The 20,280-nt window shown below is 46.2% G+C and overlaps 2 protein-coding genes across 2 annotated transcripts; one reads left to right on the plus strand and one right to left on the minus strand.

Annotated features, from left to right (window-relative positions):
- Positions 1-2,341: 2,341 nt before the first annotated feature.
- Positions 2,342-3,552, plus strand: GLAREA_10356 (RING/U-box; the record flags this gene model as incomplete). The annotated part of the gene is made up of 2 exons (XM_008080406.1): positions 2,342-2,779; positions 2,830-3,552. The coding sequence occupies 2 exons, from the start codon at positions 2,342-2,344 to the stop codon at positions 3,550-3,552; spliced, it is 1,161 nt and encodes a 386-aa protein (XP_008078597.1).
- A 5,055-nt stretch (positions 3,553-8,607) lies between these two features.
- GLAREA_10357 (C2H2 and C2HC zinc finger) lies at positions 8,608-12,238 on the minus strand (the record flags this gene model as incomplete). The annotated part of the gene is made up of 3 exons (XM_008080407.1): positions 8,608-8,708; positions 8,757-12,065; positions 12,175-12,238. 3 exons carry the CDS (start codon positions 12,236-12,238, stop codon positions 8,608-8,610), a joined length of 3,474 nt encoding a protein of 1,157 aa, XP_008078598.1.
- Between the last annotated feature and the right edge of the window lie 8,042 nt (positions 12,239-20,280).

Consider the following 20,280-nt stretch of genomic DNA (forward strand, 5'->3'; position numbering starts at 1 on the left):
AATTAATCATATCCGACGTCGGTATTGCTCAATCACATTTGCTGAGTAAGATACCATAATTCCCTCTTCCCTCCAAATCACTCCAGGACAATCTATAATCTCAAAGCTGCGAGACCCCGTCTTTCTTGCAGTCACATTCGGGTCATTCGTCGAGATTTTTGTTTAGATGCTATTGTTGAGGTCATTCTGAAAGTACTTAGTCGCTAGTTGGAACTTACAGTAACAGACGGTGATTTAAGTCTATTTCCCAAAACCCTACCAAAAACAGCTGTTTTTTATAGTCTATAAACACCTATAACTTTCGTCCTTTTTAGTAGACTAAGTTAATTTTGAGTTTTAATACTAGTTTAGAAGGTTAAGTTATATATACTTTAAGGACTTCTACTTATTAAACGGCGTCGTTATAGTATATTCTTTTAAAGTTAGAGTACTAAAAGATTTCGTGTTTTTGACGTATTTTTACGAGTAAAAGCGCGATTTACGATTTTCTAGTAGTTTAAGGCGCCGTATCGTAATAACGACGTCTTTAATTATAAAAGTAAAGAGACAGTTTTTAAGTAAATATTCGAAATACTAATATATAATAAGGGGACTATTTTAATAGAACGTAGTAGGGAGAAGCGTTAAAGTGTTTACGTTAACTTTTAGTGTGAAAACGCGCTTTAGACTTGAATCACCGTCTAGTACTGTAGAAGCGGCGCGGAGGAAATTAAGCGAGGGTTTAGCGTGGCCGTGGAAAGGGGGGAGCGCTTCGACATGGGCTGGTTCGGGAGGAGGTGAGATGTGTCTGAGTAACGGATGCGAAGTCAATTAACTGCTTTGTAGGATGTGATGAAGACAAGAGTTTGTTTTATCTACAAGTTCTAAGGGAATTCGAGATGGTTGAGGGTGGTGATACCAGTCCTACGGTGTTATAAATTTTCGGATGGAATTTGTGGATAGCCTTTGAGTCAGAGTTTAGTAGCCCTCTCTAGCACGTGGGGTAGTGGGTCTTATTTGTTGCACTAGAGATGAAACTTCCTCAATGACGGGGGCTTAAGTTAAGGTTGAGGGTAGGATTAATGCCAAGACTTGGTATTCAGACCCTCAAGCGTTGTTAGTATGTAGAAAGTACACCAGATTTTATTTTCCTACATGGCTCTTGCAATTGTTTTGTGCAGTGAGTTTTGTGAGGCGATTCAGATGCAAGAGTATGGTTTTGTAATTGTCAAAGGCAGAACATCTCTGTGTTTTAGAGGGTTCAAGTCTTCTTTTAGTCTACCATGCTAGCGTATTCTTGCCCTGAAGCTCCGCGGGTAACTACCGGAACGTACCTGGGTACGGGTAATAATAAAAGATCGGGAAAAGCCTGAAGCCCAGCGGAAGCAGGATTTCAAGATCCAGCGCTCGCAGATAATTGTAAATACAGAAACATTGGCATCTCACAGATTTGATTTACGTTCTCAACAGGACATAGAATCACTTAGGTTTAGAGAATCATAGTATGGGGTGACGTAAAATGATAATTGGCATTCTTAGTTCGTGAGCACCAGCGTACACTTTCAGACTTTACTGCTCTTTGTTCTTCCATAAAGCTATTCCTGGACTATACTGAAGGACGGCTTTCACTTGATCATATCTAAAGGACTATTAGTACTCCCGATACCCTGTGAGAATCATGAACAAGACCTTTTTTTTCCAAACAAATATTGTAGAGTGTCATCACGAAGCAACTACGTGTTCCTACGAAAACGTTAAGTGATATATTACTTGTTCAACCATAATTCGACTTAAGCGAGAAATAGAATCGCAATAAATCTCTCTTTAAATCAATCAAAACATAGTATTGCATCATCCTCCCTCATTTCATCCAATAACTCCCTAGTTGTCTCGTGATATTATCTTAGTCTCTGTTAATACAACTTAGCTTTTGCTAGCCCATCGACTAAAACACGTGAAGTCGAACTACACAACAGCATCTTCTGGAACTCTTGGCCAGATAAAATTTTCTGCCATGACATCTACACTTGCTCGTTCTGATCTGATCGAGATGGTGATTAGCCGTGTCAGATCAAAGCAAAATGAGTTTAGCGGGATCACAATAACGTAGAATTACAGCTCATTAGTTAATACGAGTGTTCAGATCACATCACGTGGAAGCAAAATGAGTTTAGCGGGATCAAAATTCAGTCGACACGATGTCGCGTCTAATCACCGTTTCTACACTTAAATACGCACCTCTGGTCCTGCTTGAGTTTCCTTCTTCTCATGTTCCCAAGCATCCTCACACTCACATTTCACACACAGTCTTGCCAACTTCCCACTACTTCTCGCTACAGTCTCACAAACACATCAAACCAAAATGTCTTCCATTGATCCGTCCGTTTCTGGCATTCATCCAGAATGGCTGAAGCTACAAGACTTCCAAGACGACAAACGCCCAGTCTCCGCCCTCGTCAAGTTTGCCAACAATCAACACGTCGACGGACACAACTCCAAGCTTACCACCTTGATCATCGCCCTTTGTAACGTGACGGGGTGGTCGGCGGACTCCATCTCCCTCAAGCTCCGACTACAATTCGATGTACATCTAACGGCTCAAGATATTTGGGACTTCAACAAACAATTCATGGCCGCCAGAGACAACCGAGACTTCGACGAGGCGGAGATGAGACTGATGGTCATCATGGGAAGAACCGCACGCGCCTACTCGGTAACCGTTTTCAGAGACAGACCAGGCAAACGAATCCAACACACCCCTCGTCCTGTCGTTAACCCCTTCCCCCGACACTGGAACCCCGTAAGTACCCCATTTCTTCTCATTGACACACATCCACTAACAACGCTCAGAATCCGAGAGACTTAGCACCATCCACTCAGTTGCTTCCCGGATATTCGGCGGTCGAGCGTCAGGCACATGTGAAAGAAATGGAGGCTCTAGGGCTCGACAAATTCCACACCAAGTTGTTCCCCCTCGAGGAAAAAGCGCTGGAGCAAATCGGACAGCAGCCCGCCTTCATCATCACAGGACTCCTCCGTCGCTGGTTCACTGAAGTATTGGATGCAGTTCGCCTCCTCCCACCCGAACATCCACTCGACATCGCCTTCCATGACCAGCGTTCAGCCCAATACACCCAGACCATGCTCAACAACCTCCAAAAGGTCTTCGGCTCCCACGAATTCACTGGTATCCCCTACGCTGATGGCCTCATCAAAATCTCCTCGTTCGCCGACGGCTGCCGCATCCTGATGGACACCTTCTTCGAAGACCGTCTACGAGTCATCGCATACCTTCGAGACCTACAGATTCGCCAACAGCTAGCCAGTAAACCAAATCCCTTCTTCAGCAGACTCGACATCAAAGATATCGCCGACGACGACAAAGAATGTCCCATTTGTCGTGAGGAATTTGGTGACAACGACACCGTCGCGATCCGCCTAGACGTCTGCTGCAAGAAGATCATCGGCGCCAATTGTCTGATGGATTGGATGAGAATCGGAGACACCTGCCCTTGTTGCAGACACGAACTTGGTGTTGAGTTTTACCATCGTCTGTGCTTGGAGGTGGAATAATTTGGATTGGATAAGGATTTTGTTTCATACTGTACATACTACCTTGCTTTGTTGGAGTTCTGGAGTTCATAGAGCGAGCATAATACAAATCCTTCAATCCCAAATGACTTTCAAAAATTGTGGCAGTGACTCACAACAATTGACTAAATATGTGAAATGTGCCAACTTGATTGATACACTAGTGATAGTTCGTCAATTGTTTCAAGGAAATATTATGTTTCGACTGCCACTTATCTTATCCATTGGGAGCTTGCTATATCTTGTCGTCGTTGATGTGCCTCATCATCGCTGGCATAGTAAGTATCAGTATCTATTTCCTACCCCCTTCAGCTAGTTCCCGTCACTATCTTTTCGTCACCACCTTACCGTCACTGCACCTCATCGCCACCATACCTCACCGTCGCCACATTAATCTTAGTATATCTTATCGTCGCTACACTTCGCTGTCGCTCAAATGCTCGTCGTCGCTCAAGAGTTGTTGTCGCTTAATCGTGTTCTCGCTTAATATTGGTTGTCCCCCCTTTAACAGTCACATTCGCATCTTACCGTTGTCGCTGCACCTTACTGCCGCTGCACCTTGCTGTCGCTGCACCACAGTTGTCGCACCTCAACGTCGCTGAGCTTATTGTCATTACCCCACATTGTCGCTTGGATGCTTATCGTCACTTAATTTTATTCTCGCCCAAAAAATAAATATTGAGTTCCCACCCCCGTTTAGTAGTCAACTTCGCGTCTTTTAGTCGTACCTTCCCTTCGCACCTCACCGTCGTCAACTTACTGTCGCTTTACCTCTTCTTCGCTATTCCATTTCGCTACACCTCATCGTTTTTGCTATACATCCTTGTCGTTGTATCTCATTTTCGCTCTACCTCATCGTCGCTCAAATATTTATCAGCGCTACTTCTCATTACCCCCTTACTTTAATCTCGCTACACATCGTCGCCCTTGTATTGTTAGTTAATATATCTTACTGTCGCGACGTGCTTGTCGCTGTACCTCCTCCTGGCCAAACCACATAGTCGCTAGCCTCATCATCGCTCAAACACATTCCACAAACATGTTTCGCCTTCGCTCATATGCTTGCGGTCGCCATCTACTGCGGCTACGGCTGCTTCGGAGCCTTTGAGTATTAAACAGTATATGCTATTCTACCACGTTATACGACAAATAGTTAGGTATGACGATGACATCTATCTAGGCGACAGAGAATATGTAAGAGTCTATAGGGAACACTAGGCTTCGTATAGCGACGAAGACGCCTTCTGTCTAGATTCATACAGTTGTTGTTATAAAATCTCCTACCTTAACTTGTGCCAACTCGTACATGCCTCGCGGAGAACAAAATAAGTGACAGAACCATCTATATATCCTGTTCTTAAATCAAATTAGAAACGTCGGATTTCAGCTACCCCTCCCTTTTAGTGTAACACAAGGTTACTTCGATGCTAAATTGCAAAGGTAGATGTCGTACAGTAAGAGGGTAATTCATCTAAAAATAACACCGTATCGTATTGTATATTAGTCAAAAGAGTTGATATTTTTCTTGCCTACTGCGAGATTTTAGCTTCTCCTCATTTAACTTTATTCACTGTCTATCTTTCCACCATAATTCGAAAGTGACTCTATACACCGTTAATATTTCATGAAGCTAGAACTTGAGCCCACTGACTTGCACTAGATACCTCCAGTGAAGACAAAAATACCCAAATAAACAGAGATATTCCAAGATAACGATGACAAGCGTTTTAAACTTCTGTTATGTGAAAACAAATTGAACTATCCAACTAAATCCTTCCCATAAATCCGGTAGAGCTCGTGTGCTTTTTATTCAAGTAAACATTTTTTGTTTTCAGCCACGACACTGGTGCGACCTGTTTGCCTTTGTGTAAACACTTGCCACTTGTAGTGAAATGACAACTCATGAACCGTTAACGTCTACAATTGCAGAACGAACATTTCATGTCTAATGTTATCAAAAGATACTAAAAGCCATCACTCTCTCTAATCTTTTTGATAATCGCTGAATACATATGCTTCTAACCCCCAAACAAGTTGAGCTACTCTTCAAAACTATAGGTTTGCAGAAGAGGCTGTATCTGCCGAGTGCTGAAAAGCCTGAGCACAGATTTGTTTGTTGGCCAAGGACAACGAAAATCGAGATCCTTTCACTCGTGCAAGACTTTCGGTCGACAGGACTTTGATTTACAACACAGCGATGATGTTTATAGTAATTAGCATCGTTACTAGAGGCCAATCCAGCAGTTGAGTCATAAGGGGGAGACGTAGATCGCTGATTGTCGTCGTTGCTATTCTGAGGGAGGAAGAATTTACTGTTGATAATGAAGAGGCAATAGTTTTGATGGATGTAAAAAGACTCTACAATAGCACACGAAGGCAGTCCGCCTCAAGTGGGCTCTTCTAAGCTGAAATGTGTGAAAACTTGCGAGGACTTTTCTGCTTTTTACTAGAATTAAGGAGCTTCTCTGTGGAAGGAAGACTCTTTGTACATGACTGGTTTCTCTAGGTAGAAAATTGAAGTTTTTGACGAAAGATTGAATTCAAGGACTGCTAAAAATACACAATTGCTGTTAATCACAGTAAAATAAAAGGTGATTAAACAATAATGACAATGCTCTAATATTCCTGAGCAGACCTAAGTCAGAATTTGAGCATTTATCCCGGACGTCTAATCACATGTACTTGTTCTGAGGTACTGTCAATGAAAGTGTAACGTAGTATAAATGATAGTCATTCTTGTACTAGGAAACATTTGACGCCGCGAGCTCGGTAAAGAACTGAGCAGTAGGTTTTGAATCTAAAGAATAAGCGTTGTTTTACCGAGTTGGTTCAATAATCAAACTACGTAGTTATATCGTGTTGGCTCGTGTAAGTCATCAAATTCTCAACTGCAAGAAGAATTTTTGATATGATACAAAGACAGGAAGATGTGTGTAAGTCGAGTTGACGGGAGGAAATGAAATGAATGTAATTTTATAAGCGGAATCAGTAGTCGATAAAAGAGTTTGATTCATTGCGGAATCAAATTGCCTGGCTGGACTGATGGATTTGGAGATGGTGGCAAAGAGGAATAAGTCTGCTCAGCTGATTTTATTGTTCTAGATAGAGTGTCCGGCCGGTAGGTGTACTTGCAGATAGTGAAAAACTAAATAAAATTAGTCGAGGAAACCCGCAGACTCGTTGGTGCGTACAAACGTAGGGGGAAAGGAACATTCGGAGTCAGAGAATAAGAGAAAGAAAATTTAAGTCGTTACTTGGTGGCTTCATGACTTAATTGGTAATAACCTTGAGTGAACAGGTAAATCAGTTTTTAACCACTAAATGGCTTTAGATCTGGAGGCTTTAAATCTGGAAACATCACGCGTCTCGAAACTCTCATGCAGCTCTCATTCATATTTCCTTTTCAACCCTTACAGGCTATAGCATAGAACACTCGAGATGTGACATTTGAACCCCGCATTTGCTCATGAGAACATAAACCTCCGTCCGCGCATTATGATGTTCTCTCCCTACAATATTAATTTCCTAACACCACCTATTCCGCTAGCAATCCGCGACTAGTAAAACTCTAAATTTTGTATCACGGAACATTTCGTTTTTTCTTTCTCCACTTCTCCCTCATATCCATCTCACAAATCTCTACCCTACCCAGCAACTCACACATATCACACTTATCACCCCGATCGTTTCCTCTCCATCGAACGTATTCACCAACATCAGACCCCCGGAAACCATCGCTATACTTTGACTTATCACACATCAGCGGTGTTAAAGCGGAGTGTGGCGACATAAAAACAGAAAAATGAGGTTCTCTGTGACGGAGAAGAAGATCACGACAACGGCTGGCCATGTATTTCGTACAAAAGGTGATCTTGCCGTCGTAGCGGCAAAAAATACTTGAAAGCTCACTCACAATGCAGAGCTAAGGTATCCTTTTACAAAAGCCCTAACTAGCGCATCTTTTCAGTCTTCCTCTTACTACTCTACTTCCCCTCTCCTAATTAAAAAAATGCATTGATAGATATCTACATATCCAATCCACTATCAAATTCCTGGAACTTTTGTCAACGACCGCTTACATTCTCCCTCTTCACTGTAAATCTACACGAGGCACAACTCAGTTTAACATAAAAATAAATGTAGCCAAAAAGAAAAGGGAAAAGAAGAATTCATTTCAAAACCCTTATTTTGATATTCCACTATTTCATTTTTCACTTGAAATTCCCACAGCGCTCTTCTCCTTCACTTAACCACCTGGCGCTGCGACAAAGTATCCATCCCCATACATCCTCACACATCCCGCCGTTTCAAGTCCGTGCGTATCCCTTTCTCGACTCAAAGGTATCAACCCCGTCCCTACCACTTTTTCGTTTACCATTTTCTCTTTCTCTCTCAAAAAACGAAAAGCGCTTTGCAATTCCAAAGTCCAATCAAAATAAGATTTCCCACATTTTCACACCCCTGTCCCTCGACCCATCCATCCCTACGTTCCAATTCCAAAAAAAAGACCGTCAAAACAAAAAACACCATTCATCCAACCAAGAGAAAGAAAAGTAGAGTTAGTTCACTACTAATTAATATCAAAACCCCAATCCCCCAAATAAGGCCAGAACAAACCCGCTTCATGCAGAGAAAGAAGGAGAAAGTCGAGGTAGTTCAGAGCGCTAGTTATCCAGCAAAGTGTGGTTCCTCGAGGCAAATGTGTTGTTGTGCTCAACAAAATGTGAGCAGCAGATGTGGCAGTGAGCGAGTATTTATGATAGCGATGTGCGCGCGAGATAGATCCCGGCTGCGGCATTCGGGTGTTCGTTTCGTGTAGGGGTGGTCATAATGCATCATTATATCGTTCTAACGGCGAAAGGCCAGTTTCGAATGCCGTAAGGCCAATTGAAGAATTCCCCACCCATATATATATATTTGGACGAAGAAGCCTAGGTATCAAGCCTTTTGGCCATTCTCTTGTCCACATGTTGCAAGCGTTGTAGTTTATACATGAAGAGCTGTGAAGATCTCTTCGAAATCGAATGTCGTTTCATATTACATTTGTGGTGATTGTTTTCGAGGTCTGACTGAGTTCTCAGCTCGTGCACGCATGTGACTAGCTTGTGTTTCGAGACTACGAGCCATAAGACGAGTGACTATCAAATGTTAGTACGTCGATAAGAATCAATGGAAGTGGAACTGACCTGGCCAAACAGCAGCTTTATCAAGCATATAAGCTGTGACCCTAAGTATCTGGCTGCCGTAACCACAATTATCAGCCAATTGTTGAGCGACGTGGTGTGGAGCTACAGAGCCCAACCCAGTAAGCTCATAATTCATTTTGATTTCAGCGCTGTTCAAGACTTCTTGAATCTTGCCTAAAAGTTTGCAGTCTTCATCTTCGAGTAGCATGATACCAGGTACCTGACCAAAATCAATTTCGTCTTTTCCGAGAATGCCCATAAAACTGCCCACACGTTCTTGAACAGTTGCAACCCATTCCGCTAGGACTTGAGCACAATCGAATGCGCACATAGCCGACTGCAGCGGGAGCTCACGAGAGGTAAAATCGGCAAAAGTGACGCCTAATTTGTCGGACATGGAAAGTGAGTCCGCAGCATAAAAGGCGGCTTTGCGTAGGTGCCGTTCTCGTTTCGAGGTTGCGTGGGTAGTTGACGTATTTAGGGTATTTGACATTTGGACGTTGTCTTGACCATTAAGTCCCGGCATAACATCCGCTTTGAATTCGGGAGAAGAGGTGGAGGTCGGAGGTGTATCCACAAAAACAGAACTAGATGTAGACATGTCCGAATCTCCATTTGATTCTGGAGAATGTTCAGCATGCTGAATAATTTCATTGCCACGAGACAGCTCCTCGGCCATACCATCCCAATCTCTCTGCCAAAATTTCTCTTTCGATCGTGACAGATTCACAAATAATCTTACGTAGGCGAGGTCAAGAAGTGGAATGCTATCGGCTGATAAAGGTCCATAACCGAATGGGTTAGGACGCTCAAGGCTGTGATGAGGATTGTTTGCCCAGGCTGCTTGCCATGCCTTTAAAGCTGGCTCGATGTGTCTGTGCATCTTCTCAGTCTCCTCGTTTGTCCAAACGCGGTTATGATGTCGTTGTCTCGTCTCCCATATGTAATTGTGTATTGAGTTGATCAACACTAAACACCCAAACGTGCTGGGTCGTAGATCACTTTTTGGAAGCTCTTGAGGACTATTCGATCCAAATGTCTGACCTTGATCCATCTTTTGTTGCTGTTGTCTCTCGCTGGTTTTCAGAAGCTCGGCTAAAGCGTCATGAAAGCTGACCTGGTTGTGATTCGCCATCTGAGCGCCGCCCTTTGAGTAGAAATTCGTTGCTGATTCTGCGGTCCAGAATTCTTCGTCGCATGGAAGATCAAGCTTGATCTCAGAATTCGTCAGAGCTGGGGCATGATTGTAAGCAGACACAAGTAAGCTCGACAAAATAAAGACGGCATATAAAGTTCTCTTTCGTTCCTCCATAGATTTCCAATTGTACCACTCCTGTTGATCGTCTGGTATATCTTCACTTCCCCAGTGTCCTGCCTCTTGTTGATCCTGAACACTGCTGACGCTTTGAGGTGTCAGGAGCTTCGCAGCTCGCGCAAGGCTAACCAGAGCGGCGCAGTGGGTGCTTGCAATATCTCCAGCAGTCTTGTCACCACAATTGTGACCGTAAACCACATTCAGCAACATAGCCTGGACCAGCCAAACTGGGGTATGAACTGAGTTCTCGGACGCTCTGACGCCGTGGTCAACTCCTGATTTTCGGTGATCGGCTTTGCGCACATCCGCCTTTCGGCGTTCTTCTAGGTATAATTGAATCATTTTCTTCGCAGATTCGAACAGCTCCTTCGACTGAGCATGTTCCAACTCGTACAACGCACCAATGGCGGCCATAGAAAGGATGAGGCACCCGCGTCCACCGACTAAGCCAGCAGCTTGAGTGCCGTCGCCGTGGATTGTAGACACATCGAAGGATAACGTTGAAATATGAAGGAAAGGTAGATGTGGTTGAAAGTATCGAATATACGCTCCAATGTAGCGCTGAAGGTCGTGCGTGCTAGGAAGCGTCCGCGGACCTTCAGCCATTGCAGGAGCGCGGCTATTGAAGTGAGGTGATAGCGGGGAGCTCGTGGCAGGGAAGGAATATTTTCGACCGCCATAAGGACTACATTGAGCGAGCGCGCTTAACAGAGCCTGCCGGGTAGTGTCTGTAATGGTAGATAAGGGTAGCAGAGACTGAACGTTCAAGCCATTGACAGATACTGGAGTCTCAGGTCTCATGTTCATCTGAGGAGGGTATGCTTGTGTGCCAAATCCAAGCATTGAAGGGCTCATACCGGCGGTCATGGACGGTGGAGGTGTGGAAAAATAAGGATCATTAATGTTTTTCTGGGACATGTTATGAGGAGATAATGGGCCGTTCATCAAATCGCTGAATCCTGAGTTCCCCATGTCCATACCAAAAGGGTGAGACGCTGCGTGTGGGGGCCCCATCATGGATTGCTGCCACATGGAGGTCGCTTGAGCCGCTGGATTATTAGAACCATCCAACATGACCTCACTAATGCCGCTTTGGCTAGCGGTGCTAATTGCCGAAGGCGAGGAACCATCAATGGCATTTTCGTTTCCGTCCTGGAATGTCATCTGCTGGTCAAAGCCGTGCATCCAGTCAAAGTTATCATCCAGTGCTTGGCTAGCAGACATGTCCGGAAAAGCCTGGTGGTAGGGAGACTGCGCGTCCATGGCCATTGACTGTGGAGAGTCGTTGTAATGGAGAGCATTGGGATTAATGGTCGTGGAGCCTGGGCCAAAAAGCAGTCCTTCATAGTCAAAGTCGGCATTGTTAAAGCCGCCAGCAACTGGCGCTGTCCGCAGACCACCACCGTAATCCATATGATTGAATCCATGAGTCTCCAACTTTGGCAAGCCATGATTCAACCCTCGCTGGCCCATGGCCGCAGACATACCACCAAAAACATATTCATTCTGCATGGGCAGTCCAGCGAGGCTGGGATGACGGCTGTGGGTGGGATGTGTAACATTGATTCCGGCTCGAGCAACAGTAGCATTCGCCGCGGCCATCAATTGCATGTGTGCACCATCCACATGGCTTATGGTATTGGCTCTGGGTCTCATAGTCGCCGCGGCATGGCCATTCGCAACGGATCCTTTTCGCACTCGACCCGGCCCGGCCGTACTATTGCTAGCCACACTCTCCCGACGGTTTCTGGGACGAGATGACGGCGTCGTGGTCATATGAAGCTTCTGCTGGTGCCGTAGCAGCAGGTCCCGCCGCGCAAAACATCTCGCACACTCGGGACATTCGAAGGGCTTCTCTTTTGTGTGCGATCTTTCGTGTCGCTTAAGATGCTCCAGTCGAGCGAATGACCTCTGGCAAGTGCCGCAAACATGAGGCCGTGGTTTATCGGTTTTGGGAGGAGGGAAATTGTTGACTGGTTTGGAATTCGAAGCGCCTGCAGTTATTTGTGTTAGAGTAGGACTGGACAGTAGGGCAAGCAAAAAGAAACTCGCTGCTCCGTCATCTCTCCCACACAGGCAGCGGCTGGGTAATGGCTGGCCTACCGTTGTCTCCGTTGTTCATACCACCGGCAGCAGCGGCATTGTTGGAGGCTGTTGCGGCTGGCATTCCGAGATTTTGAGGTTGTAGATGTGAGGACTCGCTCAGCATCGTCGTCCACAGCGAGAGTGGTGGGAGTGGTTGTCGCGGTGGGGAGCAATGGCGGGGGAGCTTCCACAGTCGCAGTTTAGCATGTCACCACTCTTTCAACTTATTTCTGGCGGTGATTGTGGTTGTTCTCAATCCGTCGTCATTCAGTCCAGCTTTGTCTGTGTCGGGTGAAACTCGTCACTCAAGAGAAAGAGTAGAAGCAATTCTTGTGGCGATCAGGTTGGAAGAGTAGGATGGCGCTCCCATTTGGAAAGTGCTCATTCGACTGGCCGATGGGACAGCGAGGGCGGGTCGGTGCTGGGACTTGCAGGTAGGAATTGACCTTGCTCGGCTTGGGTGAGCTTGGGTTACGACGACCAAGGGAAATGATGCTCTACAATGCCCGCGAAAGCCGAGATTGGGCATGGATACGCGTTTGGCGGTTGTGGTTGGCGGGAAGAAGCTTTGTGGGCAGCCGTATAGCCAAGGGTCCTTTGCGTGCGTCACGGGACAAGAGGACTACGGCTGCCGACTGGGCAGTTCTTCGTCTCCTGACCAACCCTCATCAATGATTCTATCAACTCGACTTCTCCATCCACAATCATCCAAAACAACATCCTTCGTTAATTCTTCAAAAACTGCCATGTGCGGGATGCATCCATCTCCGGCCCATTCCTTTACGACTCACCTTCATGTCTGCCGTCCACGATATCACTTCACCTCGCTCCTCTGCGATCGAAACGATTCCCATCATGCCCTCGACCGCCGTTTTTAGTCTTTAGCCGGACTCCAAGGGTCCTTTAAAGCTTACCGGCGCCTTCAAACGCTCCTCTTGGACCCGTGGGAGACGAAAGCAGCAAATGTGTGGTGCGACAACGGGGTACACTGCACGAGACATGGCACCAGAGATGGCCGAACGGGTGGTAAACGCTTTTTGACAGGAATCGACACACAAGAGCTGGGGCATCAGAGACCGCCCATGTTGCGTGAAGGGCATCGGACGCCAAAAGCAGGACCGTCCTCCGATCACCAAGCATCATTTACAGGACAGAAAATTGCGTGTGGTGGACCGCTGCTGCGTTTTGCTTGTCACAGCCACGCTTGCACTTGACGCCGTCACAACACTACTGTATAATGGCAACTAGCCGTCTCCGAAAATGTACCTCAGAGTCTCAGACGCACATGTAGGGTATAGCGGCGCCGGCAGCAGGAGGAAACTAATCTAGTACATTTTCAAAACCACACAGGAGCCAGCCAGGCACGACTGTCGAACGGGTCCCAGAGATCGTTCCTGTGGTCACTCTTGATCCAGAACCATGTCATATTTTACTCAGACTCCGTCCGGGGCTGGATGACCTCGCTGACCAGCTCGGCAAGAGAAGGATAGGCGAAGCAGAATCTCAAGCCACGCACCAGCATCGTCATGTTCTGCTCGCTCGTTTCTATGTCGGCGGGTAGAGGCTTTATCGTGACTTCTAGCAAGCAACCTTTGACTTTCGCGCTGCACTCGTTTTGCCGCGACCCGGTTTGGGAACTGCAGCAAGGTATGGGTCGACGGTGATGAACAATTACTCTATACGTGTACAAACTCTAAGATGATTTCGGATATCTCGTGGACCGCACTCAAACTCTAAAGCTCTACTAGCCGCCCCACCTAAGACCGGAGGAGGACCCTCAGTCTTTTCGTCGGTCGCGAAGCTCTTGGTGGGGTGATCTCAGTGTCGTGGGCTATCACGGTCTGGTCTGGCGTCCAGAAGCTCTTCTCTGTGGATCAACAAGATCCCATCTGCACGACGACGACAACGGACCAAAGAAGAGAGCTGCAAGACATGAAAAGACCTCAGAAGCATGAGTGGACTCAAAGGGCAAGAGAAAAGGCTGGTAGGGGTAATTTGGGAAATGCTAAAATCCGAAAGAACAGGCAATTCATAGCAGGTTCCTGAATGGCTGACTGCTTTACGCAGTGGAAGGACTGCCGCTGCAACTGATATTAATACTACACAACAACTCTATTTTTTGAGCGACATGCCTTTCATACCAGCCAGGGCAGGCTTGATATTCCGGCAACACTGATGAAGAAGCCTTTTTCTCGGCCATTGGATAAGTTCTATTATCTCGCATCCCCCTTCTTAGCTATGTTTCGGCAGGCATCCAGGGAGTATCTCGACATGCGGTATTACACGACAGGCTTCTCGAGATAGCGGGAGATATAACTGTGACCGGCGAGGGAGATGTTGCCGTGTAGCAGGCTCATCGTCGGCACAAAGTAAAGTCTACTTTGAAACGCAGCACAACAGATCCAATCTAGAGCTCAACTGGCTGCGCATCAGCGGAAAAACAGCGTGTCCGATGATCTTATTCGAAGCAGAGAAAGAGCGGCTTGATGTGTGTGTGGACCCACTGCCATACAGAAACAATCTGCTGGGCCCTTTCCGAGCAACCGAGGAAGATGATAGGGCGGGTTTCCATGTTATATGGGTCCAAAATGCAGAAAACCCTCAAACTGCGATGTGGATGCCACTGGTCAAGCAGATGCAGAGCATCATTATTCTTGTACGATGGTTGCAAACACCTTCATCTTTCGCAATACTTGCTAAGATTGCTTGAAATCGCGAAGGTCCTACGCAGTTGCGGACTTGAGTCCGAGTGTAGTTGGTCGCGGCTCCGCGGATCCCCAGATTCCCCTGATCGATATTTCCTCCGTTCCACACCATTTCCCCCGCCATTTATTGTTTCTTGAAGGTCAGATAGTGATCAATGCGGCAAGCCTAATACGAACGGACGGTGATAACATGGCATGCTTGTATATGTCAAACTGTCAGTCTCGTGGGAAAAAAACAGAAACTCTGTACCTGAAATTATGACGATATGATCGAAAAAACCACCACTTTTACCTGGTCTTCATTCGCTGCTGTAACGCATTCGAATTGCGCGTCTTCGTGTGGATGGATTATTCTTCCCCTGTGGTGTTCTGCCCTTCTGTGGATAGGGAAGTCTTCATCCTGCATAACCACCGGCGAGACGCCTCTTTTGCCATCGGTTCAGGGTATTACCGTGCTCTGTCACAGCAATACACAAGGTTAATGGGTACGGGTGTGAAGGGTTCTGTGTTCAGGTGACAGACTAGTGACAAGAGTGGCTGGTTCACCTCACGGCTTGAATACTTGTTTCGATAATAGAAAACAGCAGGACGAGGTCAAGAGCACGGAAGACGGTTTCGAATCCAGTTAGTCGCCAGCATCACGACTAGCAACACCGTAACTCTTTTCTTCGTGCAATGGCACTCGACAGTCCCTTGTTAGCCGAACATCACAGTACACTCGTACAAAACTTCATCTCAACCGGCCAAACGAAGCTCCTTTTCCCTTCAAAGTTCGGCGGTCGGCCATGTCAAATGATATGCTCTGCTGAGGGTGTGCTGCTTGATGCACCGCTTCGCAGAAGACATTTAGAATGTGCGCCACCATCTGCACGTTTGGGTATGTGAGATAAAACGTCTGGCCCTGGTAACAATTCCAATCTGCTTGTACGAATGGCACCCCTGAACTGATCGAACCATAACCTTGTCTTCCCCAGCTTTCAACAAGCCACTTCGGCCGTCAGTCCAGAAGCAGGGCTTCACAGAGACGTGCATCGTACTCGAGGTTGGATGGCCTCATTACTGCTCATCATTTTTATCCGGATTTGCTTTGCATACCATCGACAACTACCGCGAAGTTCAGCATATCGTTTGGACTCCTGGTTACCACAACTTTGGATGGACTCAAAAGACAGTGTATTGATTTACCACATGGTCCACATTTCGGCGACAGTATAATTGACAGTCCAACCAAAAAAGCATCTCACTCCGCCACGTCTACGAGTACGCCTCAGCTATTCTGCTACCACTTGCACAAGGTTGATCTAGAACCATGCGGTAGTACCAATCTACCGGATTGTAAATTGCTTTTGATGAATCTCTTTGGCGGCCATGAGGTTCCGTCATTGAGCAATCAAAATTTTCTTTCCGAGACATGCTAAGGTCATACTTTGCCGTCGGTATCTCACCACGCATTTAATATATGAGCTCTGGCCGTCTCCGAAACGCATTCACCCTCACCTACTTTCCCATTCCCAAATGCTTGGCTCACTTGAATCAACACAATCACCGATTGGGCAAGTCGGGGAGATGTTACAAATTTCAGTAATATTAAAACGATTGGTCGATCGTGCTTTGAACAGTGAGTTCATGTCGATATCAACCAAGGTGGTATCAATACTACCACTCCGTTTGCATAATTGCAGAAAATATGCAAATAGTAGTCATCGACCTTTTTTAGTTACCGGATGTGCAATGAAAGAAATCCAAGCTGTCAACAATCCGTCAATTCGCCTTCTATCATTATCGATTCGCAAAGTCCTAACTGGGCGAGTCAGGCGCACCTTTTAGAAGTATCTGAGCAAAACACCATGGCTTTTATTGGTTGAGTTCGAAACCGTCCAGACTAATATCTCAGATCTGGATCTTAATACGAAAGTTGAGTTCCAATCCAGTGCACCGGCGCGACTACCATAAGGCGCGTGATATGGGAAGACCCTTTGGTTCACTTTGGAGTCTGCTAAACTTGGTTAGAGTTTGGCATGCCAACTTTGGTGCCAAATCTACAAACATTCGCGCGAGTTTTAACACGCAGTAGTGTTTTCTAACCGTCAGGATGAGCATCTCTATATACCAAGATAGCCTCAAACTGTCGGTTTCGCTCTCGGAAATCTCTATCAATTTGGCAAAATGAATTCATTTGTTTCTTCATGGTCATACTGCATTGTCGAGGACTCCAGACAAACGGAATGGTTCCGAACAGCAAACCCCCCGATTTTTGATCAGAAACCTTTCGGAAATCTTGTATCACTCGAGGTCACTGATCGACCCTTTGCAGATTCGCGACGCAGTTCCCTGCTTCGACAGACCCTGGTCATTAGCCATTCATGACAAACGCAGCAAATAAGGCATGGCTGGTTGTCGATCCGTCCAAGACGTTCAATCCCACCAACTATTGTGAGGTAGGAGCCGCCTCCGGTGGCTTATGGAATCGATTTCAATCCGTTCCACCCCCGGATTTCAAATAGTGGCGCCTCTACCCCTGAGCAATCCAATCGCTGATCAGGGTGTCGCTCATAGAGGGGCGGCAGAAGGCCGCTATTTTTAATGTCCTTGGCATGTGTACGAGATCTTTCAAGTTGGACACTCGAGGGATCAGCGTTTCCTAAACTTCGAGAACCCTTTTCTGTACAGCGAACTGTGGAGAGGAACACACGAAGAACGAAATTATACTTCCAAATACACCGGATCAAACTGCTCGAGGCGACCACCTCTTTTCGGGCTGATTGCAAGCGACATGTTCCTATAAAGTGGGACGATATTATTGTAGCTTTGTTTCGCAAACTTCGGACTTTTGGAGCAGATCGACTGTTCCGGCCGTTCCATGGGTAACTTCGCTTGCGCGTCAAATTGTACGCATTTATTTTCTATTGCCTATACAATTATTATCTCGCTTGGCCGACAACATCTGACTTGGCCATCTCCGAAGTATACGGTACCGTCCTCGCTTGCCCTTCCCTTTGCCGAAACAAGCAGCACGCATACTGAGATGCAGAGAATTTTCCGCAATTGGTAACGTGCTGATCTCTTTCTGCTTTCTCTGCAAGAAAAAGGAAGCACGCCCACGATACGGGATTTCAGATTCTTCAAATGCCACGCTGCATAAGGTTGTGGTCGCATATTTGCGTCATTATAAGCCCTTGGAATGGGTGTGTAGGTGGGATATCCAAATGTGCCGGTGGCGATTAATTTTCCCTTCTTTGTCACCCTCCGCGATGCGACGATTTGGTACTTGCTAATTGTTGCAGTTCGCATTCTTGCCACATAATTTTGCCTTTCTTTGATTTTACATTAGGCATCGCTTCCACCTCTTACTCCGTATCTTCCGACGAGAATAATTACTCCCGGGTCTTTTCGATTTCCGATTCATCGGCCTTCTCAGAAGTTGCCCTGCATATTTTCATTTCTCGGCCCTTCGTAATCGCTGTTCGGTATGTTGGGAGACGAAGCATCCAACAGGAGTGTAGAGTATCATTGCCACGGTTCGGATGCATGGTCAGTCGTCCCCCGATTGTTTAAATCCTGCACGCAGGGCATGGCAGGCTACTGTGTGTATTTCTGGATTTGTTGATTGTAGCAGGTGGGTTCAGGATATCCGCTGTTTGGGTGGTTTGGTAGGGCTAAGGTACTTTGTATTGTTCACTGGGATGTGGAGTGAAATCGGTAGGTACCTGAGTATCCCTGAGATATTCGTTTTACATGTTTGTTTTGGGAGACTTTACTTTTGGATTGAGCGGCAGTGGGTTTCCCACACCCCATTTCAAGAGATGGAATCCTCTTTTTTTTCACCCTCTGCGCTATTCCACGATCTTTCTGAAAATTTACTCCTACTCCCATTTCTTCCACCATTTTCCCCAAGCAATCCCACTTTTGCCCCCTTCGGTTTTCACATCCACCCCCATTATCAATCTTGTATGCACGTCTCCCAACAGATGGGACTCGCCTTTAGAAATTCGTATCCACATACCTCGAGGCCGAGAGCGAAGAGTGTTTTTGTGGGTGATAGATGGGTGCGCGGATGGGTGGAAGGGTTGGGGGCTTTGAGGGTATGTGGGTTCTTTCTCTTTGCTGTTTGCGCGAGATGGGTTTCGACGGGAGTGACGATGGTAGGATGGGAGGATGGGAGGGAATCGTCGTTGGGTTTGTGAGGTGGATGGGTAATGTATGTAGTGTTTTTTCTTTTCTATCTGAACGTGGTGGTTGGGGTTTTCGGGTTTTGGGTTTGGGCTTTGGGACTTTAGTTTTGGGCCTATGGGGTATGTAATATCTTTATCTTTTCTGTTTGCGCAAGGTGGTTTGGGATGGGAGTGGCAAAGATCGAATAATAGGAGGGAGCCGCTGTTGGGTTCGCGTGGGGGATGAGTTTTGTATGCAGCGTCTTTTCCTTTCTATTTGGACAAGATGGCTGGGGTGGAACCGGTCGAGGGAAGGTGGAAGATATTTACCCTCAGGTCTTTAGGGGCTAGATGTAAGTCGGTATTTGGTCTCTGGGATGGAGATGGGGGTTGTTTTTGGGGTGGTTTTGAAGGGAAGGGATTTAGGTGAGTTCGAAGACTTTACATTATCTTGTTGCTGATGTTTGGGGGGGGGAGGTCTTGCATTTCTTTGACTTAATGGTTTGGACGGTCTTATTTTCTCCACCTTCGTATTTACACTCCTTTTATTTCCCTCGTAGGGTTGGATTAGAGGGGGGGAAGGGGAAGTGGGTAGACTAGCTTTTCTATTTTCTTTTATGCAAGGTACGGGCTGTGGGAATTTGCGATTGAAAGCTTTTCTAGCAACTATTCTTACCTCGGAATCCCAAACCACCCGAGGGGTCTTGGAACCTATATCCCTTTATCTCTCCACCTCGCTATAAAAGAAAAGCATTTAATAGTCAAAATCACATGCCAGTACCCCAAGTCACGCCTTTTATATTATAATCCCCCTATTCATCAAGACTGCCGGACACCTAGTCACTTATATTCTTTCACAAATACTCTCTTTACTTTATTTGTCTGTACGAAATGGTTTCTTTTAATTAGAATCTTGTGTACGAAGAAAGAGGTTTTAGGAAGTCGATTTTCATATTGCGGGGTTTCCGTCAGTTCTAGAAAGGAACTAGGGAGGTAAACCTTCATCTTCGCTAATTTTTTAAGGGTTTGGAGAGTTTTTTTCTACTGGCGCGGGAGGGTACTGTATAAACATGGATATAGTGGGCGGTCGTGTGTTACGTTTTTAGGGTGGGGGGAGATGAGGTTTTGGAGGGGAGGGGTTTGGAGGAAGGGTTGTGGAGGGAAGGATGTCGCATCTCTTCCTCTCTCTGGAAACTCCATCTCCTCCAATTTACTGCCGTCGAAGTTCAGATCATCGCCGTCGTTTTGGTCAGAATGAGTGCAGCAGC

The sequence above is a fragment of the Glarea lozoyensis genome, assembly GCF_000409485.1.
Source record: "Glarea lozoyensis ATCC 20868 chromosome Unknown GLAREA13, whole genome shotgun sequence".
Taxonomy (NCBI): Eukaryota; Fungi; Ascomycota; class Leotiomycetes; order Helotiales; family Helotiaceae; genus Glarea; species Glarea lozoyensis.